The sequence below is a fragment of the Lepisma saccharinum genome, chromosome 18, assembly GCF_977018435.1.
Source record: "Lepisma saccharinum chromosome 18, izLepSacc3.1, whole genome shotgun sequence".
Lineage (NCBI taxonomy): Eukaryota > Metazoa > Arthropoda > Insecta > Zygentoma > Lepismatidae > Lepisma > Lepisma saccharinum.
This window is the reverse complement of record NC_139246.1, coordinates 29,191,189-29,218,714: the sequence shown is the minus strand read 5'-3', so window position 1 is coordinate 29,218,714 and position 27,526 is coordinate 29,191,189. Positions and strand designations below refer to the sequence as shown.

Genomic DNA, 27,526 nt, shown 5'->3' with positions numbered 1-27,526 from the left:
TGGACAGATAGGTTAAAAGCCTAACGCTATACCAACTAAGCTATCTGGGCACAAGGTATTATTTTTTGAAAAGTTAGTTATGTTAAGAAATATATTGAAACATTTGAGAACACTTTTGGTCTGGTTCGACAGAGAAGGAGACAACATTTCCAAATTTTTACAGACTGGGTGTATTTTTCCACTATAGAGGCCTTCACTATATGTAATTCGAAACGCTAAAGTTCAGCTAGCTTCCAAAATCCAAAATTGAGGTAAAGATTGTGTTTGGCGAGATTAACAAGTTACAATTATATCCAGTTACGGACAAATAAAGCTAAAACTCTCAGATTTACTCTACTAGCCAAGTTTTAGTAACATTTTCCTTCACTTTAGTACTAATACCAAAGAAACAGGTATATTTTATTTATAATTTGACAAAATGTACTAGTATTTAATTCACAAAGTTAGATAAAAAAACAGTATTTTAAAAAATATTGTTGCTGCCTTCAAATTTTATGTTATTTAGCCACTAACAACTGGTTTACACTGTTTGGCATCCTTTAAATAGGAAAAGAAGGAATTATTTGTTTAGTATTTTTACTACTTTATATTTATTTAAGAAAACAATTCTACAGTTTAACTTAATTTTTAACAAATTGTTACTAATTTATATATCAAAGTTATGTTATTTAGAGTGTTTGAAGGCGTATAAAGTTAATATTTGTACTTATCAGTGCAACTAACAATTATATTTTACACACAAAAGATAATGTTTACAGTTAAATCACTTGAATCAGAGAATAATATTTTACAGTAATTGATTCATTCAGCACTAGTCAGTACTTTTATGCATCAGAAAGTTTTCTTAATTTTCTATTATGCATGCTATTTTGGGCTATTCTTAAAATGTATTTCTAAGGCAAACTGGTTTAATTTTCTGCTTATAATGGAAAGTTGACATAGTTTTCGCACAATGCATTGTACATTTGTTATACTCTCTACTTACAATCCAAATATTATGCTTATTTAATGTATAACTAACTAACTCTCTAGCCTTCTTAAACCCGAATGTTCATGGCTGCAGCAACACATGCCTTTCATCTGTTCCTGTCCTAAGCAAGATCTATATACTCCTTTCCATCCCTACCAATTCCCTTTAGGTTCATCTCTACATTATCCCTACATTTTGTTTTGGTCTTCCTATTGGTCTTTTACCATCAGGTTTCCCAACAAGAATCCTGTATATTTTTTTCCTCTCCCATTTGTACCACATGATCTACACACCTAAGTCTTTTTGATTTAATCATTCTAATACTATCTGGACATGAATACAAATTATGTACTTCTAAATTATGTAACCTTCTCCACTCATCTGTCTCCTCATCTGTTTTAGGCCCAAGTATTTTCCTAAGGATCTTATTTTCAAATAGTCTCAATTTATGTTCCTTTTTCAATGTAAGGGACCAAGTTTATTTACTGTATTTAACTTTTATTTTTTTGTAATTAACAAAAATTAAAAGCTTATACTGTAGTTATTATATCTTTTTCTATCAGCTTATTTTGAAATTAATATTATTAGGTATAGTCTTTGATTTATAACTATATTGCTTTTTTATCAATTTATCTAAGAGTACACGCAGACAAACACACGTGTACACACGTTTATGTAAATAGATATGCCTTTTTTCAATATTTTAGTATGAAGATTGCACTTTAGCTATTTAAGCAAGGGTAGGAAAGGTAGGATTTCTGAGAATTTGTTGCAGGATTTTGTTGTCAAGTATAGATGAGAATGAGCCATGAACCTTCGGGTTTAAGAAGGCTAGAGAGTTAGTTAGTTAGTTAGTTTAGTATAGATGAGAACTGAGCTGGGAGACTGTTTTGAACATTTTCATGATAGTTTGCATGTGAACTGTATGCAAATTGAGCACTATTGACTGTGCATGCTTCTAAGTTTTGCTGTTATTTCACATCAACCCTGTGAGACTGTAGACAGTTTTCCTATTTCAAGTAGTTTTTATTGATTGTATTTGTATATGTTTTGGGGACTTAGCAGTTTTATGTTATGAGGCAGTTTGTTGTAGAATATTTTTACCTGATTGCTTTGAGATATTGAGTGTCTGCTGTTTCACTTGTAATTATTTTCCTTCTTGTGTTGTGTATTTGACTATATTTTGTCCATGTTCGTAGTATTTAGAATAATTGTTATTGACTTGTAGATGTAGGGAGTAATAATCCTTTGCAAGATGCTCTATACTTTAGTCTGAACATTATTCTTAGTGTTCACTTTTGAAGCCTTAGTATTCTGGTAGTATTATTAATGTAGAGGTAAATTAGGCTTAAATGTAGGCATTTTTCTGATACATTATACTCACTTAGTTGTTTCAGCAGGTAGAAGTTGCATGATGGTTTACTGCTGATGATGTTAATTTGCTCTTCTTATGTACTACGTATGATGTAGCTTACTTGAGTTATTGGAATTTTCTACTGAAAAAAGGATTGCTTGTCTATTTTATTCCTATGTTGTTGAGTTTGTATATAAGCAAGCCATGTTTTTACTCTATCCTATGCCTTGGAAGAATCTAGATATATATTGTGTTTGCAGTTTTAAGTTTCTCTAAGGTTTCAGCTATGTAGTTTTTTAAACTGTGCTATGGGTGTGACTACTGATTTCTCTTTCTGGATGCCATGTTGGTTTCTGTGTATTCCTCTTGCTGCTTGAATTTGACTTAGGTTGTTTGCTTTTTTTTTCTTAGATCTTTATTTGTTTATTTGTTCAGTATTTTTTATTTTTTTAATATTCTTTTACATAAAAAAATCAAAGTACATTGTTAAAGTCAAAGTGTGTTAAAATTCAATTTTTCAAAGTTAAAATTTTAAAAATACAATTTTCTAAAATCAAAAGTTATAATAGTATATTTTTGTTAGAAGTTTTTATACTAGGGCAAATTATTTTGTTGTTAATGTAAAATTTGTTAGTTAATGTAAAATTAAAGTAATTAAAAATCAATTTTTCAAAGTTAAAGCTTTAAAAATACAATTTTCTAAAATTAAAAGTTATAATAGTACATTTTTGATAGTAGAAGTTTTTATACTAGAGTAAATTCTTTTGTTGTTAAAGTAAAATATGTTAGTTAATGTAAAATTAAAGTAATTAAAATTAAAAAAATAAAAAATACTGAACAAATAAACAAATAAAGATCTAAGAAAAAAAAAAGCAAACAACCTAAGTCAAATTCAAGCAGCAAGAGGAATACACAGAAACCAACATGGCATCCAGAAAGAGAAATCAGTAGTCACACCCATAGCACAGTTTAAAAAACTACATAGCTGAAACCTTAGAGAAACTTAAAACTGCAAACACAATATATATCTAGATTCTTCCAAGGCATAGGATAGAGTAAAAACATGGCTTGCTTATATACAAACTCAACAACATAGGAATAAAATAGACAAGCAATCCTTTTTTCAGTAGAAAATTCCAATAACTCAAGTAAGCTACATCATACGTAGTACATAAGAAGAGCAAATTAACATCATCAGCAGTAAACCATCATGCAACTTCTACCTGCTGAAACAACTAAGTGAGTATAATGTATCAGAAAAATGCCTACATTTAAGCCTAATTTACCTCTACATTAATAATACTACCAGAATACTAAGGCTTCAAAAGTGAACACTAAGAATAATGTTCAGACTAAAGTATAGAGCATCTTGCAAAGGATTATTACTCCCTACATCTACAAGTCAATAACAATTATTCTAAATACTACGAACATGGACAAAATATAGTCAAATACACAACACAAGAAGGAAAATAATTACAAGTGAAACAGCAGACACTCAATATCTCAAAGCAATCAGGTAAAAATATTCTACAACAAACTGCCTCATAACATAAAACTGCTAAGTCCCCAAAACATATACAAATACAATCAATAAAAACTACTTGAAATAGGAAAACTGTCTACAGTCTCACAGGGTTGATGTGAAATAACAGCAAAACTTAGAAGCATGCACAGTCAATAGTGCTCAATTTGCATACAGTTCACATGCAAACTATCATGAAAATGTTCAAAACAGTCTCCCAGCTCAGTTCTCATCTATACTTGGACAACAAAATCCTGCAACAAATTCTCAGAAATCCTACCTTTCCTACCCTTGCTTAAATAGCTAAAGTGCAATCTTCATACTAAAATATTGAAAAAAGGCATATCTATTTACATAAACGTGTGTACACGTGTGTTTGTCTGCGTGTACTCTTACATAAATTGATAAAAAAGCAATATAGTTATAAATCAAAGACTATACCTAATAATATTAATTTCAAAATAAGCTGATAGAAAAAGATATAATAACTACAGTATAAGCTTTTAATTTTTGTTAATTACAAAAAAATAAAAGTTAAATACAGTAAATAAACTTGGTCCCTTACATTGAAAAAGGAACATAAATTGAGACTATTTGAAAATAAGATCCTTAGGAAAATACTTGGGCCTAAAACAGATGAGGAGACAGATGAGTGGAGAAGGTTACATAATTTAGAAGTACATAATTTGTATTCATGTCCAGATAGTATTAGAATGATTAAATCAAAAAGACTTAGGTGTGTAGATCATGTGGTACAAATGGGAGAGGAAAAAAATATACAGGATTCTTGTTGGGAAACCTGATGGTAAAAGACCAATAGGAAGACCAAAACAAAATGTAGGGATAATGTAGAGATGAACCTAAAGGAAATTGGTAGGGATGGAAAGGAGTATATAGATCTTGCTTAGGACAGGAACAGATGAAAGGCATGTGTTGCTGCAGCCATGAACATTCGGGTTTAAGAAGGCTAGAGAGTTAGTTAGTTATACATTAAATAAGCATAATATTTGGATTGTAAGTAGAGAGTATAACAAATGTACAATGCATTGTGCGAAAACTATGTCAACTTTCCATTATAAGCAGAAAATTAAACCAGTTTGCCTTAGAAATACATTTTAAGAATAGCCCAAAATAGCATGCATAATAGAAAATTAAGAAAACTTTCTGATGCATAAAAGTACTGACTAGTGCTGAATGAATCAATTACTGTAAAATATTATTCTCTGATTCAAGTGATTTAACTGTAAACATTATCTTTTGTGTGTAAAATATAATTGTTAGTTGCACTGATAAGTACAAATATTAACTTTATACGCCTTCAAACACTCTAAATAACATAACTTTGATATATAAATTAGTAACAATTTGTTAAAAATTAAGTTAAACTGTAGAATTGTTTTCTTAAATAAATATAAAGTAGTAAAAATACTAAACAAATAATTCCTTCTTTTCCTATTTAAAGGATGCCAAACAGTGTAAACCAGTTGTTAGTGGCTAAATAACATAAAATTTGAAGGCAGCAACAATATTTTTTTAAAATACTGTTTTTTTATCTAACTTTGTGAATTAAATACTAGTACATTTTGTCAAATTATAAATAAAATATACCTGTTTCTTTGGTATTAGTACTAAAGTGAAGGAAAATGTTACTAAAACTTGGCTAGTAGAGTAAATCTGAGAGTTTTAGCTTTATTTGTCCGTAACTGGATATAATTGTAACTTGTTAATCTCGCCAAACACAATCTTTACCTCAATTTTGGATTTTGGAAGCTAGCTGAACTTTAGCGTTTCGAATTACATATAGTGAAGGCCTCTATAGTGGAAAAATACACCCAGTCTGTAAAAATTTGGAAATGTTGTCTCCTTCTCTGTCGAACCAGACCAAAAGTGTTCTCAAATGTTTCAATATATTTCTTAACATAACTAACTTTTCAAAAAATAATACCTTGTGCCCAGATAGCTTAGTTGGTATAGCGTTAGGCTTTTAACCTATCTGTCCAGGGTTCGAGTCCCTGTCTGGGCGATAACAATTTTTAAATTTTGTCATCGGATCTTTTGCAACAGTAAGTCGTGAGTAAGCTTTTAAGTTCCTCAAATATCAGCATCTTTAGCTAACAGTACAGCATAACCAGTATTATTATGATAGAAAAGTTCTGGTGGTAGAACCTACACCTACTGTAATATCTCTGTGGTATTAACTTACATGCAGCCCATAACTTTTGGGACTGTTTCTTCTCCGTTACATTTCCTCGCCATTTACCCTTAGCGTCGCGATTAGCCTCAGAAGCAAAAAAAGCGAAATCTTATATTTGTTCTTTTTATATCTCTGAAACCACCTATACTATAGAACTACATTTAATGAATTTTGCAGTCTTCCTGTTTGATCTGTTAAATAATCCAGTCAATAAAAATATACTTGCATAGAAAAATCTGTTTTTCAGATACTTTAATCAGGTAATCTGCTTTTGTGTACTTCCTCAGAAATATATACAATCAGTGTTCTTGATACATTTAGCACCTGATATAGAATAAATCGAAGTCTAGTTAGAGTTGGCCTGTAAATGCTTCTGGTACATGTAGTTACTTGAAAAAACAAATATTGGTTGTGTATAAAAGGTAGCATTCTTGTGAAACAATGAAAAATTAACATTATATCCTCATAGCATTAGTTGCAACTGCTTCTTGCAGATTAACAAAGCTCTGGCGTCTGGTCCTACGTCACCTATAATCCTTTGTAAGGTTCGTGTTGTCCTATAAATTGTCGATATACATACTAAGTCCCTAGTTACAGCCTAAGCTTTAAGTTTCAATCTGAGGATTTCAGTGTTCAGATAGTGATTGTAGCCTAGTGTAATAAACCAAATAGAAATAACCCAAGTGTTGATGCACCCAAAAAACCAGTTATACTTCAAAATACCTTGAAAAAGGCTATAAGGCTAAATAATTCTTCTAGAATAGTAAAAAAGTTTGGAAAGTGGATCTATGGTTCATATAGTCAGTCGTAGGTGAACTTCGTCTTGTCCTGTGAATTGTCAATATATTGATAAATGGTTATATTTAAAAAAGAAAAAAAAAACAATGTTGGTAAGCGTCCAGTTGTGGACCCCTCGGTAAAAGAATTTCAGTCTTTATAGACACACAATAATTTTCGTTACACTAAACATTTGGCCTCGTATAAAGGTAAATAGTCGAAATGATAAACATTTCGTGTACTTTATCCAGTAAGGCTTAGCTAGAAATACAATAACAGCGTTACAGACATAAAAATTAAGCAAGGTTTGATATTCTAGTGGCACATAATAAATATAAAATATCCTTTAAAATACTCTGACAAATAGTTGTGGGTTATCTGAGATCAAAATTTTCAAGCCCTCTCTCCTGCATAAATAGGCTCTAGAATTCACTAAGCCTCAAAATAATATTGGGTACATAAAATAAAAAGCAGATGGAGAGTGATGCTGATCGCATCATCTCCAAAATAGCAAAAACAAAAGTATATGGATGGAGCCCTACCTGATATATTTAGGAAACTTTACCTAGTATAAAAGTAACAAAATACTCAGCAAACTCTAAAATAAACAAACTTTCCTACGTAGCAGGCGTAACCTGCCCTAAATAAATACATATAGAAATACAGAACCAAAAATAGCATAGTGGAAATCAGTAAACCCTAATAATAATAATAATAATAATAATAATAATAATAATAATATATTCTGTGGCTTACATTTTAGCTAAAAGTACTTTTTTTTAGTGATTTTGAAAATATTTAAATAAATACTAAACTCTAAGTTAAAAATTTGTAAATGTATATATAATACAAAACAAAATAAATAAAAATTAATACATACCCTGCAAAAAAACCAGTAAAAAAGTTGAAAACATCTCTTTGTGCATCCAAAATATAATTGAAAACTCTTTCTTGAATAGACTAAGAGGTCTTACTTTGGTAAAATAAGCATAAAATTGAAAAATAAAAGGGTAAAACTTGACGAAACATACTTCGTGTGTACAAAATTTAATTCAAAACACATTTGAATTGTGTTATTTGAGTAAACTAGAGAATAATCCTGTAAACTTGGAAAAAAATTCTCTCTCTCTCTCTCTCTCTCTCTCTCTGTGTGTGTGCGTGTGTGTGTGTGTGGATGTGTGTGTGTGTGTGTAAGTTTGTGTGTGTGTGTCTGTGTGTGTGTCTGTGTAAGTGTGTGTGTGTGTGTCTGTGTGTGTGTCTGTGTAAGTGTGTGTGTGTGTGTGTCCAAAATGTAATAGAAAACACGTTCAAATCGTGTTATTTGAGTAAATATTAGAATAAACTTGTGAAATAAACAGATAAAAGTTGAAAAATGTTTTTGTGTGTCGAAAATATACCTAAAACTCTTTCCTGAATAGTATAAATAGTGTTATTTTGGTAAAAATTAACAAAGTTGTAAAATAATAAGTTACAAATAAAAGAAGTGTCTGCTAGTCCAAAATTTAATAAACAATGTTGCCGGAATAAATTAAATTGTGTTATTAGAGTAAAAAATAAGCCTGAACTTGTAAATAATAAGTTAAATGTTGAAAATCTCTCTTTGTAAATGCACAATGAAATAAACACTTCTGTCTGAATAGCTTAAATTGTGTTATTTGAGTAATAATAAGCCTAAACTTGTGAAATAAGCAGATAGAAGTTGAGAACACACACTTTGTGTGTAGAAAATGCAACTAAAAGTCTTTCCTGAACAGATTGAATTGTATTATTTTGGTAATAATAAGCCTAAACTTGTGAAATAAACAGATAGAAGTTGAGATCACACACTTTGTGTGTAGAAAATGCAACTAAAAGTCTTTCCTGAACAGATTGAATTGTATTATTTTGGTAATAATAAGCCTAAACTTGTGAAATAAACAGATAGAAGTTGAGATCACACACTTTGTGTGTCGAAAATGCAACTAAAAGTCTTTCCTGAACAGATTGAATTGTATTATTTTGGTAATAATAAGCCTAAACTTGTGAAATAAACAGATAGAAGTTGAGATCACACACTTTGTGTGTCGAAAATGCAACTAAAAGTCTTTCCTGAACAGATTGAATTGTATTATTTTGGTAATAATAAGCCTAAACTTGTGAAATAAACAGATAGAAGTTGAGATCACTCACTTTGTGTGTCGAAAATATAACTAAAAGTCTTTCCTGAACAGATTGAATTGTATTATTTTGGTAATAATAAGGATAAGCTGGGAAAATGTTTGACATAAAGTCAAAGTTTGGTAAAAAATGTCTTTGCGAGTCCAAGATTTAATAAAAAATGTTGCCTGAATAGTATAAATAGTGTTATTTTGGTAAAAAATTAACTTAAAGTTGTAAAATAATAAGTTAAACGTTGAAAAAATGTCTTTGTGAGTCCAAAATTTAATAAAAAATGTTGCTTGAATAGTACAAATAGTGTTATTTTGGTAAAAATTAACTTAAAGTTGTAAAATAATAAGTTAAAAAGTTGTAAAAATATCTTTGCGAGTCCAAAATTTAATAAAAAATGTTGCCTGAATAGTACAAATAGTGTTATTTTTGTAAAAATAAGGATAAGCTGTGAAAATGTTTGACATAAAGTCAAAGTTTGGTAAAAAATAAACTCAAAATTAAGTTAAATAGCACACAGTAACATACATTTACTACCTAAATCAATAATCAAAGGGTCCTAGGTTCGTTACCCCGTGATAAAAGCAAATGGTGAAAACTGTAGGCCCCGTCCCTAATAGCTCTCCCTTCTTCATAGTACAGATAAAAAAAAACCTGCGCTAAAGCGTCCTGTGCCTTGGAGGCAAACCTGAGCGGAATATTAATTGGCGGCGGAAACCGGTTCTACAAGCGACGCATAGCTTGCTGCGCATTCTAGACATTCTTTGTTGTCTAGTTGAATCCCTCCCCCTGCCCTACAGTATTGCATACCTTTCCCCTGTTCTTGCGTACTGGTTAACCTTGGAAAAACCGGTTCTGAAAACCTACCGACGCGTTCTCTGATTGGTCAATCAGGTTCTTCCTTTGTTCTGACGTTCTGACGTCATTTGACCTTGAACGCACACTCCCCAAATTCCTTTATCGTCTACCTTCACCGCCGAGTCGAGATTCTGAGACAGTATTCTGTCTGGCATCTCGTACCATCGTCTTTTATAACATATAACATTAAAACATAGTACTAATTAATAATATTACATATCGCTGGTTCGAGTACCGGGACCGTCCCCAATCGTAATTGAACCTGTACCTACAGCCATTACCACCTTTCATAGCGGTTCATAAACCATAGAAAACTTATTTTCAATATTATAAACATTAATATTAACATTTTATACATTACATACTTTGTAGTAATGAATATAAGAACATATGCATAACGTTTAGTACCTCTAATTACCTTTTATATACATATTTTTCATAAAATAAATAATTATATATTCATAAAAAGTTATAAACATGCAAATACATAAATATAAAGTATTCTAAGTACTTGTAATTGAATTCTAAGTACGTGCAAATTAATTAAAACCCGTGCAAATTAGTTATAAATACATACAAATGAATTGCGAATATTAAATAGCGACAGACGTTATCTCATTCCTCTACTACTTACGCTGGAAGAGATTGATCAGCAGGCTTTTCTACTTTTCGGGTGTAGGGCATGACAATTTACACGTAGTACGTTTCACTAAGTTTCATAATCTTTAGCCCATACTTACCTGGCTTACTCTTCATATAAATTCGGAACCCACACCGACCTCTGAATCCAAATTGTTGCTCATCAACTGTGTAGTAAGGCGATGGTGAATACCTGATGGTGAGCAGTGCAATTCCTGATGAACATTTCCCAAATTTCCCTGATTGGAGCCAGTTTATCATCTGCTTTGCGAGCTTCACGGGCTGACTTGTCGTCGAATCATATGCATAGGGTCAAGAATGTGAACCAAGAAAGAGACATGGTACCACGAAACACGGGCGGAACATAACTTTCTGACCATAGTTATTCAAAATTCACATGGCTGTCTTTCAACGAGCCCGCCAATTACGGCAATCCGATATACGATTTCATTTCTAAATTATTTGTTGCTGAAATGTTTCCTACCTTATACTTGTCTGCGCGCAATGTGATGTGTTCATTTCTGCGCAGTGTAATTTCATCGATGATGTCATCTGTAAATCAAATATTTCAAGCATCTAAGCCGGTTTTTCAATTCTGAGCTGTGCCGTTGAATCTAAAACGGGAGGTAACTTCATTTCTGGCAACAGATCGAAATGTTCTGGAAGGACGTTTTGTTGACCAGCAATATCCATAGCGTCTTTATAAGATTTGTCCCGTGGATGATGATGCTGATGAACCCACGTCCACAACCTCGTCACTGTCGGAGGCATGATCTTATTCCCTTTGCATCCTCATCACTCACATCATTTTGGCCATGGAAATATCGTCACTCTCATCATCTACTCTCAGCATAAGCTCCCTTATCTCATCACCAGTCAGTTCGGTTCTACGATTGCTTCAACCATCCATTGGGAGAAACGTGCACTAGACTAATTCAGTTCAATACCAGTATAGGTGAGGTACACGGAACCCCAAGCATACCAAATCACGTGATTGAAGAGAGCTAGCTGTTTGCACAACCTACCTCGGCAAGATCTCGGTGAAACATGAATTTAAGTGGAGGCGCTAGTGTCTGTCATCCAAACTGTGCATGCGCCAACGGGTTGATTACGCAGTGGGGTACTGTATACCCCACCTATGCTGTCTAGGGTTAATATTTTTGTTATCCAGGTGGGTCGCCAGCAGGTGTGTGGTGTGGACTCTTGCCTACCTTGAATAGTTTTAACATATCTTCCTTCCCACCAAAATAAAATGCATGAAAATCAATTATAGTAGAAGAAATAAAATGGAGGATGGAAAGAAAGAGAGACAAAATCGAGAGAAATTACAGAAAAAATATAGAATAACAGAGGAAGAAAGATATATATACAGAGTGCTTCAAAAAATGTATTCACACTTCAGGAGAAGATAAAATTTTAAAACGTCGTCATACAAAGTAAGATTGCAAGTCGATTTGAAGATTTTTCAATGCACTTTCTGGGCTAAACGTTTACAATAAATGGTCAAACTGATGACCTCCAACATCATTACATCTCTGAGTACGGACCACTGCTGCTTCAGTAACACTCACCAAAGTTTGCAGTGAGATTTATGCACAGGCTGCTTTAATCTCGTCCCAAAGTGTGTCCAGGCTATCTGGTTTCCTGCGGTACATATTATCATTTACTTTATCCTTTACTTATCCATTAACCACATTCTCAAATATCCAGTACCACTTTAACAATTATTTACGCTATTCAATGTTCAACCGTACTTCCGCCATATTGATATTAATCACTCGCCACTGACCGCGTAGTGGTGCTAGCTCCCTGATACATGCTGCCATCTATTGAGCAAACACCACACTACATTTCTACCGTATTTCATCTCCCCATCTCGGAATACGAATTTCTTATGATGTTTTAAAAAGTGTATACATTTTTTTAAAACACTCGGATTAAATACAGAAGAAATGTTATAGAGTCAGGGTAAGAAAGCAATATGGAACGAAAAACATACAGAAACAGAAGAGATTGAAGAGCAGGATATAAAGATAAATAAAGAGAAACCGGGCCCACCCAAAATAGTTTGTCCACACTTGAGAACACATAAAACAAAATTCTCTGGCAATGTCACTGATCTTATTATGATACAATATGTATGCACAAATATTGTAATTCCCACAGAAAAACCTAGGACAAAGGGTCTCAAAGATACGCAACATTTTTAAATCACACATACGCTATTGTGATAATATTGAACGGGTTGCGTAAAGTGATGCTTGATGTAACAGACCAAAAGGAACGTTAAGTACACGAAACAATTTTCACATTGAATATGCACACCTACCTTATGATCTCTCCATGTCTTCTCGTCCAATATGCTATTGCTGATTGAACGAGAAGTTTTCTAGTTACTTCAGAATTGTGATCGTACAATGTCATTGCATTAACTTCATCCAATCTTGGTTCCTTACTAACATAATTTTTTAGAATTTCCTTTAGTTCCGTCTGATCACGCCCCAGTTCCACAACGTCCGCCACAATCTCCTTCAAGTGGCGTATTTGGTTGCAAACATGGTTAAGGCTTGAGCACAGGGTGATGTCGAATGTCGTTGATTGAAAAATGACGAACGACATCCAGTACCACTGAAAATAAATTAGAATTGTTGAAACACACTGAGAGCTACGTCACTGACATTACTATATGCTCCATGTCCACTATTCAGAACCCGAAATGTTGATTAATTGGTTTATAACGACTTTAAAAAATATTAGTACGTACACGTGGAACTCTCCTTCCGCTTACCTCATCTCCAAAAGTCCAATTAATTTCATCGATTGATTTACTTTTTCATTTTACTTCGCTTCTTGTGTCAGTCTTGGCTAATTTGTGAAGATGGGGTGAGTGATAACATGCTGAAATTGATGAATGGACAATCACAAATACCCATACTCTTACCGAGATTCGAACCCGGGACCGCTGGGTTCGTAACGAGATGTACAGACCACTCCCCTACGGGAGCCGGCGTAAGTCCAATTAAGTATGTGACTATCCATTAGAGATGAATAAGCATGTTTGCAATAAATGCTGTAAATAGAGATTATATGGAAGTGAAACCTGGGTAATGCCGGAGAGATCGTTTTTAATGCTGAGAACTTGTGAAAGTAAAATACTACGTATATAAATATACGGACCAAAATATGATGAAGGAGGGAGAATACTTCATAGTTTTGAAGTGAAGAAATTATATAAATCTCCTGATTTTATAGCTCAAATCAAGGCAAGGAGATTGAGCTGGACAGGACATTTTATTAGACTGAATTATGTCAGAGTAGTAAAAAAGTATTCTCAGTAAAACCTGAAGGCAGACGAAGAAGAGGGCGACCTAGGATATGATGGATAGATGATGTGGAGAGAGACATCAGAACACTAGGGGATAATAAGACGAAGACAAAAGGCGAAAGATAGGCAAGAATGGACCGGCATTGTTGAGAAGGTTAAGGCTATACTACTAGAGCTGTAATGTCACAGGAAGAAGAAGAAGAAGAAAGATTTTAAACTGTATAACTATGTAACAACCATTAAATTTCCACACCAATTTTATTCAATACCATACATTATTTGGAGACCAGACAGTCACACCTGCAGGCCAACACGTAAATCTTCTACAAACTTCGTAACCTGTGTCGACTTTATAAGGATACTTACGTTACAGATCTCGAACGAACCGTGAAATACCCGCGTCTGCACCGCTGCTCCCGCCCGAAAATATGTGGGTCCCGCCCAGGAAGCAAGCATAGCGTGATGACGCTAGCCAGGTTTCATCCAAGCTGCACTGGGGCATAGAGATTTTGGTGCCGAGAAGTTGCACGTCAGTTGAACAGAAAAATGTTCACGGATTTAGTCAGACCCGCCCACGCAGCTCTCTAATATCTACCCCACATTCTAGGTTGCGGGTCAAAAGTATAAATACGGACAATTGAAACAAGGTCGACCGACCTGGGGCACAAACAGACTGAAATTCTCCCTCCTACTCTATTCATGTAGCATTGCATTTCCTCCTGTAATCTCAACTTACACCGGATCGTTGGTCAACAAAGAATACAACTGTCTGTGGTGTACATATTCGAGACAACGAAGAGAAAGCGATATTAAGATAGAGAAATGGGAAGGAAATAAGAGACAACCCCGTAACTCCACCTGAAAATATCTACTCCCCCTTTGAACCAACTGCATTGATGACGTGTCACTGTATATATCCACAAACACAAGCACAAATATAACAGCGGTCTGCATGGGTTTTGGTGTCTCGCAGATGACTGTTGTCTCAGAATATATAAGTTCAGCATGCTGATTCCAAAAATGAAATCCATTTTTGCCCATCGGCGTAGGGATGTGACGACTTCATCGCCCAGTGGCTTGTTCACTGCAGTTATCCAACCAACAGAGTGAAATGGTCAACATTTTGCTCTGTTAGGATTTACAGAGCTGTCCTGTCATACCTCTATGAGCGTCCCACAATTGGCAGAAGTGGGGTACGGTTGGTGGACTACTATGTGATCCTCCAGGCTAGATCCGAGGGATCCGCTGACCAACGAGAGGTGCGGTCCTCCATTCATATTGGGGGTTAGGTGTAGATCTGACAACTCTGCACTGTAAAAAATCATGTCAAGAAGCAGCAATGTGAGGCCATGGATGTTCCCAAGGTAAAATATTCCAAAGGTAAAATAGTCTCCCCCTTCAGATCTCCGGGTGGGGACTACTTTGGGTGGTTCATGGACTAAGGATAACATGTACATTAGGAATAAGGATATTAAATTAGGCACCCGGAATGTTCTGAGGCTTTACCGGCCTGGGGCATTTCAGTGTACAGTTAATGAGATAGTTAAGTATAAATTAGATGTAGTAGCTGTCCAGGAAGTTATGTGACCAGGATAAAGGATTTGTAAAACTGAAAATTACAATTTTTTTCTATGGTGGTACTAAAAATCATAATTTTGGAACAGGCTTCTTCATATATAATAGAATTATCTCTGTTCTTAAAACAGTAGAATTTATTAATGAAAGGATATCATATGCAGTTTTACAGAGTAGGTGGTGTAGAATTATTTTCATAAACATACATGCACCAACGGAAGATAAAGATGATAATAGTAAAGACGTTTTTTCTACAGAGTTAGAACAGGTCTTTGATAAATTTTCCCAGTATGATATGAAAATTCTATTAGGTGACTGTAATGCACAGATTGGCAAAGAAGAGAAATTTACGGTAAACCCACGATTGGTAAAGAAAGTCTTCATGAATTAAGTAATGATAATGGTATAAGACTAATTACTTTTGCAACCTAAAAGAATTTGAATGTGAAAAGTACCACTTTTAAACACAAAGATATCCATAAATATACCTGGTCTTCTCCAAATGGTAAAATTCATAACCAGATAGATCATATTCTCAATGGTAAGAGAAGGCATACAAGTATAATTGATGTTCGCTCACATAGAGGTGCTGATGGTGCCAGTGACTATTATTTAGTAATTGCTAAATTAAGAGAAAGACTCTCAGTGATAAATCATAAGCAACAAGATCTAAAAATTCTAAAATTTAATACAGTAAAATTTACCGATGAAAGAATTAAATAAGATTACCAAATTAAACTGTCAAATAGATTTGATGTTTTCCAGGATTTAAATGATGATGAAAATATAAATGAAACAGACGTAAATGAGAATTGGGAGCACATAGATAATGTAGTATAATCAGCAGCTTAAGAAAGTATAGAATACCATAAACCAAGAAAAAGTAAGCCATGGTTTGATAATGAATGTCAAAATGTAATAGAAATAAGAAATCAGGCTAGACTTAGGTGATAAAATAACTCTCATGATACAAGTCTAAGCAATTATAGTAGAATAAAGCGAGAAGTTAACCGCACGTTTAGAAGTAAAAAAAAGAGATTACTTGAAAAGCAAAATTAACGAAATTGAAACAAACAGAAAAAACAAAAATATCAGAGATTTATATAAAGGTGTAAATGAGTTTAGAAAGGGGTGGCAACTTAAAGTAAACTTGATAAAAGATAAAGACGGTGATTTTCTAGCTGACCCAAGCGATATTCTAGATAGATGGAAGAAGTACTCTAATGACCTTTTAATTGTTCATGTAGGAGATAAATCAGAAGTAAATGAAGTGCACACAGCAGAACCTTTAGTTCCAGACCCTAACTTGACTGAAATTAAAGATGCTATTAAAAGGCTAAAGAATAACAAAGCACCTGGCATTGATTTAATACCAGCTGAGTTAATTAAATACGGTAGAAATTCGTTAATATGTCAAATTCATAAATTAGTTTGTTTAATATGGAATAAAGAAGAAATCTCTCAACAGTGGAAAGAATCCATAATTGTTCCTGTGTTTATAAAAGGTGATAAAATGAACTGCAATAATTAACATGGAATTTCTCTACTCTCAACAACATATAAGATATTGTCTAACATTCTTTAACAAGACTAACCCCATATGCTAATGAAATTATAGGTGATTATCAATGTGGATTTAAACGTAAAAGATCAACAACAGATAATTTTTTTTCACATCAGACAGACACTTGAGAAAAAGTGGGAATATAATCAAAATGTCCATCAGCTATTCATTGATTTCAAAAAAGCATATTATTCAGTCTAAAGAGATAAATTATATAATATATTAAGCGAGTTTGGAATACCTAAGAAGCTTGTTAATATGATAAAAAAAATGCACCAGTAAAACAGAAAGTAAAATTCGTGTGGATCTTAATATGTCTGACAAATTTACAATTCATGATGGGTTAAAACAAGGAGGTGCATTATCTCCATTGCTCTTTAATTTTGCCTTAGAATACGCTGTTAGGAAGGTAAAAGAAACTAAAGAAGGACTAAATTTAAACGGTGTGACTCAACTGTTAGCATATGCAGATGATGTAGACTTATTTGGGGATGATATAAATACAATTAAGAATAATGCTAAAATATTTTTCAATGAAGCTAAAGAGATAGGTTTGGAAGTTTTCGAAGAGAAAAGTAAATATATGTTCACAGGTCGAAGCCAAGTGTTAAGTATTAATCAAAATCTAATTATTGATATCAACTCGTTTGTACAAATTTTCAAATTCAAGTACTTAGGAGTAATACTAACAAATAAAAATGAGATTCAAGAGGAAATGAAAAGCAGGCTTAATTCAGGAAATGCATGTTACTTTTCTATTCATAAACTTTTGTCTTCTCGTTTAATATCTAAGAAATCTAAAAGTTAAAATATACAAAACAGTAATTTTACCTGTATTATTATATGTATGCGAAACTTGGTCCCTTACATTGAAAGAGGAACATAAATTGAGAGTATTGGAAAATAAGATCCTTAGGAAAATCTTTGGACCTAAAAGGTATGAGGAGACAGGTGAGTGGAGAAGGTTGCATAATTTAGAACTACATAATTTGTAATCATGTCCAGATATTATTAGAATGATTAAATCAAGAATTTATGTAATGTGCGTAATCAGCATTCAAAATATTTCTAGAATCACTTTGATTTGAAAACAGGATTTTTTTTTCAAAACTGCAGGGCTGTGTAGTCAAAACTAAACAGAAAAATGCATGTACTTTAAAACATATCTATAATTAACCGAAAGATCAAATAAAGAATAAAAATAATACTAGCTTTGTTACCTGAAAACAAAACATAGTTGCATATCCGATCGTGGTTTGCGTGTCCCAAGGATACCATCCCGCATTAATTGGTCTGCGATATGTTATAACAATGGTGGAATTTCCCTCTTGAATTTCCTTCACATCTGGTTTGATTAGTACCCATATACACCATGTCATCGCATCCACGATTGTTATCCCGTTGAATGCCAAGAGAAGTTTTTTGTTTAGTGAATGAGTCTTACGACGAGCCCTTTCGTCAGACTCCTTGAACAACGGATGAGACTCCATTTTGTCCCACAAAGCCAGAGATTCAAAGAAGGCTTTTCTCTTCAAAGAAATTGACACAAGTTTGATAACACTGTTCATCGCGTAAATTGATACTGCCATAACAAAAACAAACTCCCTGAAATCTTCACTCTGCACGAATATAGCTGCAACGGAGGACGCACACTGAAGCGTAGCAATCGTTATGTGGAGGACAGAGAATATAACACGCATTGTTACTCTGAAGCGGCTATTGTTGGTGTAGAAATCTAATATAAGATATCCACACAGCTGCATAATTCTAATGCTTGGCCAGAGAATGGCCACAAGACCTCTTGGCTTGAACTTGTCGTCCATGCTTAGCAGTGGAAGATTACAGCAGAAGTAATGTTATACGTCCCGTGTCGTCAGTCATTACAAAGTATACTGTTTAAAATTTTATTATATTACTTTGAAATCACAGCAGTGGCCAATCTTTCCTTTCTTTAAATAGCAATTATGATCCATTGTAGTGACAAAAGAATTCAAAAACGCGTTATTTAAAATTCAAAGCAAGAAGTCCTTTGTCAGAAATTCCTTTGGAACTGTAATTTTCTTTTTTAAGTAAAATCATAAAAAATGCAGTGACGCCAGAGGGAGGAGACTCGAACCTGCGCCGCACGTACCTTTGTCTGAGCCCAAACCTCTCGCCTTGCACCGCACGACCACGGTGTGTGACAGACAGTACTGATTGGTACTTATTAATGTTGTGTAACTTTTTCAGCTGTGTCCAATTTATTTAAGAAAAACAAATGGGCAACATTTAATTTCAAACCTCATACTGCAGTTTCTTTTGATTTTTGTATCGTCCATATTGGCTTCTTATAAAGTATCGCTTACATTGGCAGCGGTTGGGTTTCAAAACCGGGGGGCAAGGTGCCAAAACTGGGAGTTGGGGCAGTGACAATATATTTCCCTTTTTAGGTACGTTTTAGCATAGTGCGGGGGCAAAAGGTGAGGGGACTTGCTTGGAGATGGAACAAGAAACGTGGCGACTACCCAAGACAAGTTTTTGCTGCCCCAAGGACCACGTGAATGTCCTATCTTGACATATTACAGACGGCTTCTTTCGTAATCTTCAAGAAGACTTCATTTTTATGCACGGCGGGGCGACACCACACTATCACAGCGATATACGTAGTTATGATAACGTCAACATGGCTGTGGATCCCATAAATGAAAACCAGTTTCAAGCGCGTCTAGAACGAAATGTATTAGAGGTTGGACGTTTGTCGCATCACACACGATGCTCATATTGAGTGCATCATACTTATGACCTTACCTTCCCCGATGACATACAGCACATGCGTCCGACGCGTAGAGTGACCGATTGTAGAGGCTACACACACCGCTCTCCTATGGTCTGACCAATAACCTCTGTCTGCTGTGTTAACTGAAAGAATGACGAATGACGAATGACCCCGGAGTTTCAGAATCCTCACTCTTTATCCTCCAAGGATTGTTGCCGTCAATTCCGGGTCGATCCACCGGTTAACTTCCTTGTATTTGTTTATTGCGCAGAGTAACCATCAGGACTGATGTAACTACATTACGCAGCATTCCTTGGATTCCTGTGTCTGTTTCCTGACTGGGATTCTGATAGCCAAGAATCGAGAGAAATTGTATTTCTGTTTTAATAAAATATATGGGTGTTATACGATATCTATCTGATCGACAATATCTGCAGTTCTCAGAGCTTGAAGAAGGACTACAATACTACGTTTGTTATTTGGTTGTCTGAAGGTCCGAAGGTCGTTCGAACAATTATTGTTTGTTGGGGTACAATAATATCAATACTTTAAATGAGATTTAGTATTCACATTTATGAAGATCACGTGTTCCCGTGTCACTTCCCCTAAATCCGCCAATGGACATGTTGAGGATAAATGATCATTAGATGAATGACTGGTGCGCTGCCTGAAATCAACAATTTCATGTTGCATATAGTTTTGCGCTGAGATGGCATTTTGGAGAACTACGACATGAAGACTGTGGGCATCAGAAAGACACAAGTGTTTAGGCAGAGGAATATTTTATTGCGGGCAGTTACATGTAGTATACAAAACAGAGAATATACAGGGGTTGGACAAAAATATAGAAACACCTGCAGAAATGCACATTACCTTTATTAATATCGAGTAGGACCACCTTTGACACGCAGAACGGCCTGCAATCGACGTGGAATGGACAAATACAGATCGCTTATGGTTGTCAAAGGGATGTTGTATCATTCTTCCTGCAAAGCAGCTGCAAGTTGTTGTAGAGATGATGGTGGTGGGTAGCGGGTTTTGGTATCCAAAACCGACCACAGGAGCTCAATAATATTGAGATCTGGCGATTGTGGAGGCCATGGCAAATGTGACACTTCATCTTCGTGCTCATCAAACCAGTCCAGGACGATGTGAGCTGTATGAACAGGGGCTCTGTCATCTTGAAACACGGCATCACCATCTGGGAACAAAGTTTGCACCATGGGATGCAGCTGGTCACTCAAAATGGTTACGTAGTCCCTGGCAGTGACATGTCCATGCAGGGTGATGATGGGTCCGGCAGAATACCAGGAGATGGCTGCCCAAATCATCACTGAACCACCGCCATGCTTCACTCTCGGTAACAGACAGTCTGTATCGTACGCTTGTGCTGGCGTTCTCCACACGTACACTAGGCTAGCAGTTGGAAACAATGTAAAGGATGACTCATCAGACCACATTACACTCTTCCACTGCTCCATTGTCCAGTTTTTTATGGGCGTTGCACCACTGTCTCCATCTAGCGGCATGGTCAACAGTCACGAGTAGTTTGGGATTTGCAGATCTGCCATGAATACATTGCTTGTGGAGTTCTCTTCTGACTATTTTGACGCTAACAGGGTTTGTAAGCACTGTATTCAGCTCAGCAGTGACCTTTGGAGCCGTAGTGATCTTCTGCTTGGTCACAATCCTACCCAATGTGCGTGTGTCTCTGTCACGCAACACACACTGTTTCGCTGATGCGGTTTTTCCGGAAGTTTCGTAGGCAGTCATGAAATTCGAGACTGTGCCTCTTGATACACCAAACATTTCCGCTACTTTCGTCACGAAAGCTCCCACCATACGCGCACACACAATTTGCCCTCTTTGAAACTCTTGTCAGCTCAGACATGATTCACGATAACCTGCACGGACAGGTCGCTGAACTATAACTGGCCCATCTGTCAGGTTGGCCAGGGTGTATACCTCGCAGGAAGTGCCAGTGACCACAGCGCCACCTACCATTCAGACGCAAATCGTGTTTGAAATGGCTACCTGTTTTATACCAGGTGTTTCCATATTTTTGTCCAACCCCTGTATATTAGCTTTAAAAGAATATTTAAGTGCCTAGTTTTACTTGTTGTCTGGGCAGAGGTGGTAGCAGGGCGGGCTCTTAAGTTACAGCTCAGTCCCGTTACTGAAGAGGAGACATTACTAGTTTGCTATTCTCAATCTGAATTCGGAATATAACTAACTATCTTTCCATGCAGATGCCACAATTTCCACATGACTTAATAATTTATGGTTTTATGAATATTTTCAGCCAAATATATATTTTTCAAATTGCACTTTACATCAGGCGTGGTCTTCTCACGGCATTTTTGACTGAGGACGCTTGTAGCCATTTGCGAAATTAATAACGAGCAGCGGTAATGTGGAATCGTACAAGGATCGTAAAGGATAGTGTGAAGAGGCTTCGTCGGTGGCGTTCGTTCGGTGGTGGCTTTCGTTCGGTGGGAAACCTCTCGTCATCTGATTCATGATGAGCAGTATAGTGTATTTTAATAACGGCAGAAAAGATATGAATTCTTTTGAACAGTATATTTACCTCGGGAAGTACTCACTGTACTTGATGACCTCGTTAAGGGCCTGCTATACCCATTCAGTTTTCCTCGGTAATCCAACCCAAGCTTCTCACAGCGACGGACTAACCACTACTACACCACATCTAGGTGATTGGCGAGACGGATCCACATTAGTGCAAATGTTTGTAACAAAACATTCAATTTCAATTTAGTGAAATTTATTTTCCCAAGTTCAGCTACAAATTTGTACACAAATTTGTACACTTCGTACGGACCGAATCAGTAACAATATATAATGACAATAATAAATAGAGTTTATTACGACAAGCAAGACCCCTGTTCGTAAGCAGTTCTGTTCAGTTTCACAATTATAATACTAACTTGTGTTTTCTTCCAAATGCTTATAAAAGTGGAAAACTTCACATTCTATTATATTTGTTTACGTAATGCAAGGACGTGTACATTTTGTTCATTCACATAAAAAATTAAATACAGTGAAACAAATACAATCTACATCAACAATACATACGAGTATATATTTACTAACACAGGGTTATGTTGTAACGTATTTAGTACATATTGGAATTACACATTAATTCAATGTAAACCACATGACTTGTTGCAACAAATACAACATGGAATTACGTCGAATTCACTTGATCTGCACCAGAAACATGTAGTATGTAGCAACTGAACCCAGCAACTGAAATAAATATAAAAAAATATTTAATTAAAAAATGAAAAATAGATTGTATTCTAAGCTTACGGCTAAAAGAGTCCAGAGCTTTTTTTTTGCTGTTATAATAAATCGGAAAATCACTTTGGACATGATCCATTGCCCAGAGCTTTTGTATTTACTTTTTCTAATACTAGTATGACTATTCTTCCTGATTTTCTAAGTACGGTCCATTTTTTTTAATGGGCTGTCCTGAAGAATGCGAATACATGTACAAAAATTAGGATATGTCGTTTTTTAAATATGTTCTGCGACATGTGCTGCTTTCTACACCGAAATCCAAATATATTTTTTTATATATATATTTCTATTTTCTTTTCTTTTTTTATGTCAACAGTTCATGTAACATACGAGTTTTGTTTCTCGAACTTTTGTATTGTCGTGTTACCGGGAATAAATATGTGCTAGGCAAATAATGCTTAGCTACAGAGTAGCGGACAGTTGCGAACAGAAGGGTCAGTTGTTGCCTGTTGCCTGTTGCCGGGTTGCGTGGATTGGAAGTGTCTTTCCTGAAGTGTATGTCTTATATTGAAACGTTTTGGGGTGGAGATATCTCCTCGGAGGAAATGTGGTTTTAATTCAGAATTGAAATCTCTTTATCCATTCTCTAAGCGAGGGAAAACGTATAGTGATGTTCACTGCGAAAAATGTTCAGCTGAGATTCCTATTGCATGCAGTGGAAAGTATGAAGTAACATGACACTGAAACGGCGGAAGAATTTTTTGCATTTCATACAGTTCCACAGACTGTACTTCGAAACTTAAATGCTTCCAGGGATGCAAGGTTTTAAATGTGGCTAGAAGTCAACACGAGAACTTCCCAAAGAAAAGGCAGTCATCCACTGAAGAAATTCTGTTACCCGCAGACTTTGTACTGTATCGTACTTTTTTCATCAACGGCTCTTTTCATGAAGTACTCATGCCATAGCGCAGGAATTTAGCTACGACTATGATTGAAGAGTATAATTTTTTATTGAAAATCGAATACATTTTAATTCAGACTCACCGCAGAGAAGAAGTCATAAGATAGTTTGAAGAACATCCCTCCAGAGAAGGCCAAAGGCTTCTTGCATTGCTCCGTGACAATCTTGAGAAAGACTTGGACTTCTTCCGATGTATCATACCACGGGGTGTCATACAGAGTTCTTAGCAATGAAGTACTCTGAAAGGAAGTAATATCACGCTTAGTCATAACGACACTGTAAATTAGATTACCAATTTTAGACTTGCATTGTGCATTCTTCTCTATCAGCGAAGAGAACACTGGCTGCAAGTAGAAATTAATGTTTTTTAATCACTGACGTAGAATATCATATGAAACACTCATGAGAAACAAATTTATGAGTTACTAGTAAAACAATTACTCCATTGATAATTTTGGCAATAATGCATTTATCCGAAGGTTTGATTGATTGATTGATTTAGTTTATTTTACTTCGCGTTTTGTGCCTCTTGGCTAATTTGCGAAGATGAGGATGAGTGATGAAAGGATGAAATTGATGAATGGACATTCACAAACAACCAAGCCCGACCAGGATTCGAACCCGGGACCCTTGGCGTCGCAGCGAGATGTGCTAACCGCTCGGCCACAGGGCCATTTATCCGAAGGATATACAATATTATTATTATATTATTATTATTATTAATTGTTGTTATTTTCTAGTATGCCATTTTTCTAGTGTGTCATCCTTTGCAGATATGAAAAATTTACATCACACTTCTAGTTCCTCTTTTAGATCGCAAATGAGGGCTAAATAGTATTTTAAGCAATAATACAAAATTTTCTCACAAACATTTAATGTACCCATAAGCTAAAAAAGCGAGTAAATCTTCTGTCTTATGATTGGAGAGCGGTAGCGTTGTCAACGAACGAGGCCTAAATCTGGTAAACGTTGTAAGTGCCAAAAGCGAAAGTGTTGGGAAATCGCATCGTTCAGCACATCAGCCCGTACGAACGTTCACACTAGTGCCTTTTTACACACCCTTTGAACTACTTAGAGGCCTACCAGCCACTTTCCACGTTTACCACATTATTAAGTATGGTACATTTCACAGTTTGACGTGGAAAACGGTGTTTGAATTCTTGTGGCACTTACAGTGTTGACCAATTTTAGTCTTCAAATCTAAAATGACAACTGCCAGATTTTGTCCACTATACTTAGACGGAAACCAGCAAGGAATGTGATTATGGTGGTTTTGTTCTTCCTTTCTCTGCCACCATAAGCATGGGAATGATGATTTGGCGACATTGTAACTGACTGAACACTGCTATTGACTGCTTTCCGCACGCTCTCTAATAACCGCCTGCATAGTTGGCGTTGACAATAGTGTGCGTGTGTAGCATTACAGAATGCCTGATGGTTCGCTAAGAGCTAACTGTAGTTAAATATTTACGTACCTCGTCAATAACTTTTTGACCAAAATAACAGAAAAGGAAAACTCCAGAGAAGATGAGAATTATGTATCCATGGACATTTGCAATGAAAGTCATCTGTTTGTCCTGAAAAAAATGAAGCATTGATCAGATTAACATTCTAGGTAATTCAAAGTAACGATTCCAAACAACAAAAATCTGTTTTTGAAAGGTGTTAGTTTATACTTAAATTTGTTTATATCTACACATAAATGAGCATTTGAAATTGTATCAAAGATTCGTTGATAATTTCCTGGTATTTACATTAATAATTTTACTATTTTACGCCTATTTTACACTTCCATAAATGTAATGATTACAACTGGGATTAAGGGTGAATTGATGAAATAAGGATAGATAGGATCACATTGAAGCCTGTTTCGATCGAACATTTATACTGGAGTACAGGGTTGAAAACGGCTCCACAAACAACACCATGTAAATAAATGAAGGCTTGCAGACTGGGGCAGAGGTAGTGTGCAAAGTCGTGTTTCACCGTCCTCAGCATTGGAACCACATCATTTGTTTTTCTTTAGGCTCAATACACAAGAGATGTACTGCTGGGCTATCTTTAAACAACACTTTACGACATTCACTTGTGAATGTTAAACGTGGACCATAGAAAGTTTTGACTTGAATGGCGAACCTATACCGTTGAGGAAGACACCAATCAAGAATTGAAACAGGTGAGAGCAAGGATACTGTGGCTTAATATCGTACGGCTATTGCCAAGCTGCCAAGGAGACTCTGACGTCTCCACCTACGGCCAGTAGGTCACTGTTTCCTCAGTAAGTCCTTCTGTGTGCTTAGCGCCCCTTTAAAGCCTCCGATGTTAATATGCTCTGAATTTAAGCTGTGTGTGTGTGTGTGTCTGTGTTTGTGTGTGTGTGTGCTGTAAGGGGTGACCTTCTAGTAAAGCACCCAAAAGTCCAACTCATTCACTGTTAAGCTTTGAATTAATGAATTAGTTTCACAAGTTGAATACAGTAGTATATAACAGAGATGTTTTATTTTCTTGTTAGAGTTCCGCCCTTATTTTTTTAGTTTTTAGCTGTTTTTTTTAATTTTCCCTTATTGCGTGACAGTCAAAAAGGCCAAATATGCTGATACCAAAATCAATCAATTATGTATGTATGTATATGCACAATAAATGTGTGACCGTTAGAAATATCCATCTTATGATTCCTGAACTAGGTGTGGACGTGTGTGTGTGAGTGCTTCTTTGTCCTTCATCAAAGCATGCATTTATCATTATTCATCCTCATCGACGCGGATAGCCGGATGGGCAGACAAGCGAGAATTGTTCCAGGGATATGAAAATAAGACGTGCTACCTTAATCATCCCTCTTGTCTAAAAACTCGTTAATTCACCTCTCTCACCCTATAATTTAATATCTTCAATGACAAATTTTCCAACAGTAATATTATCTCTGCGGTTTTGATATATTCTGCGCTTCTAACCCTCGAAGCAAATTAACGATTTTTCCGATGCAATCTGAGCACTACATCGTTACCTTATCACGGGCGAGTAAAGGTTCGGACTGAATCGATTCCAATGTGAACATTCAGTAAGAGGATCAGATTTGGGAAATGTCTAGGCCCTCATCCAGGTTTAGAGTTAGAGATTTTGGTCTTGCAACTTACCACTCAGCCACGCTTTCATGTAAGGAAGTGATATTTACAAAATCTACCAAACAATGAATCTACTACTAGCATCCGTATGCCTCCAATATACATCAAAACAAGATCGTCTGTGAATTCTGGACACTCACCTTACTTGCTTCAAAGACAACCAACGTAGCCGCAATCATTTCCAGAAGCATATACAGCATCAGTGGAAATCCAAAAACGTTGTCCACGGCACCCATGAACCTACAAAATATTGAAAAAAATAATAATAATAATTTGAATTTTGTCATATTCAGCCACACACACACAAAATATATCTCTGTAATGTCGAAGCATACTAGTATTTTCAAAACGGATTAACTACAAGTAGGAACAACTTGTCTGATTAATAATAATACACTGGGTGATCCGAACTGTGAATTTTACTCAATATTATTATTATTATTTTCAAAAAATTAGTTTCCTTTATACATCTCCTTTCTCCTACTTTGTAACACTTTG

The 27,526-nt window shown here is 35.3% G+C and overlaps 2 protein-coding genes across 2 annotated transcripts in view; both read right to left on the bottom strand.

The window, feature by feature from the left end:
- LOC146002181 (odorant receptor coreceptor-like) overlaps window positions 1–18,752 on the bottom strand; it is a 31,339-nt gene extending 12,587 nt beyond the window's left edge. Inside the window, exons 1-2 of the mRNA XM_083139897.1 lie at window positions 18,150–18,752; window positions 12,795–13,093 (exon numbers count right to left, since the gene is read on the bottom strand). Coding sequence (XP_082996023.1) covers window positions 12,795–13,093; window positions 18,150–18,752 — 902 coding nt within the window. The remainder of the gene's footprint in view (window positions 1–12,794; window positions 13,094–18,149) is intronic.
- Window positions 18,753–22,900: 4,148 nt separating this feature from the next.
- The window catches only part of LOC146002180 (odorant receptor coreceptor-like), a 30,705-nt gene continuing 26,079 nt past the window's right edge, over window positions 22,901–27,526 (bottom strand). The window contains exons 4-7 of the mRNA XM_083139896.1: window positions 27,169–27,268; window positions 25,382–25,483; window positions 23,990–24,145; window positions 22,901–22,951 (exon numbers count right to left, since the gene is read on the bottom strand). Coding sequence (XP_082996022.1) covers window positions 22,901–22,951; window positions 23,990–24,145; window positions 25,382–25,483; window positions 27,169–27,268 — 409 coding nt within the window. The remainder of the gene's footprint in view (window positions 22,952–23,989; window positions 24,146–25,381; window positions 25,484–27,168; window positions 27,269–27,526) is intronic.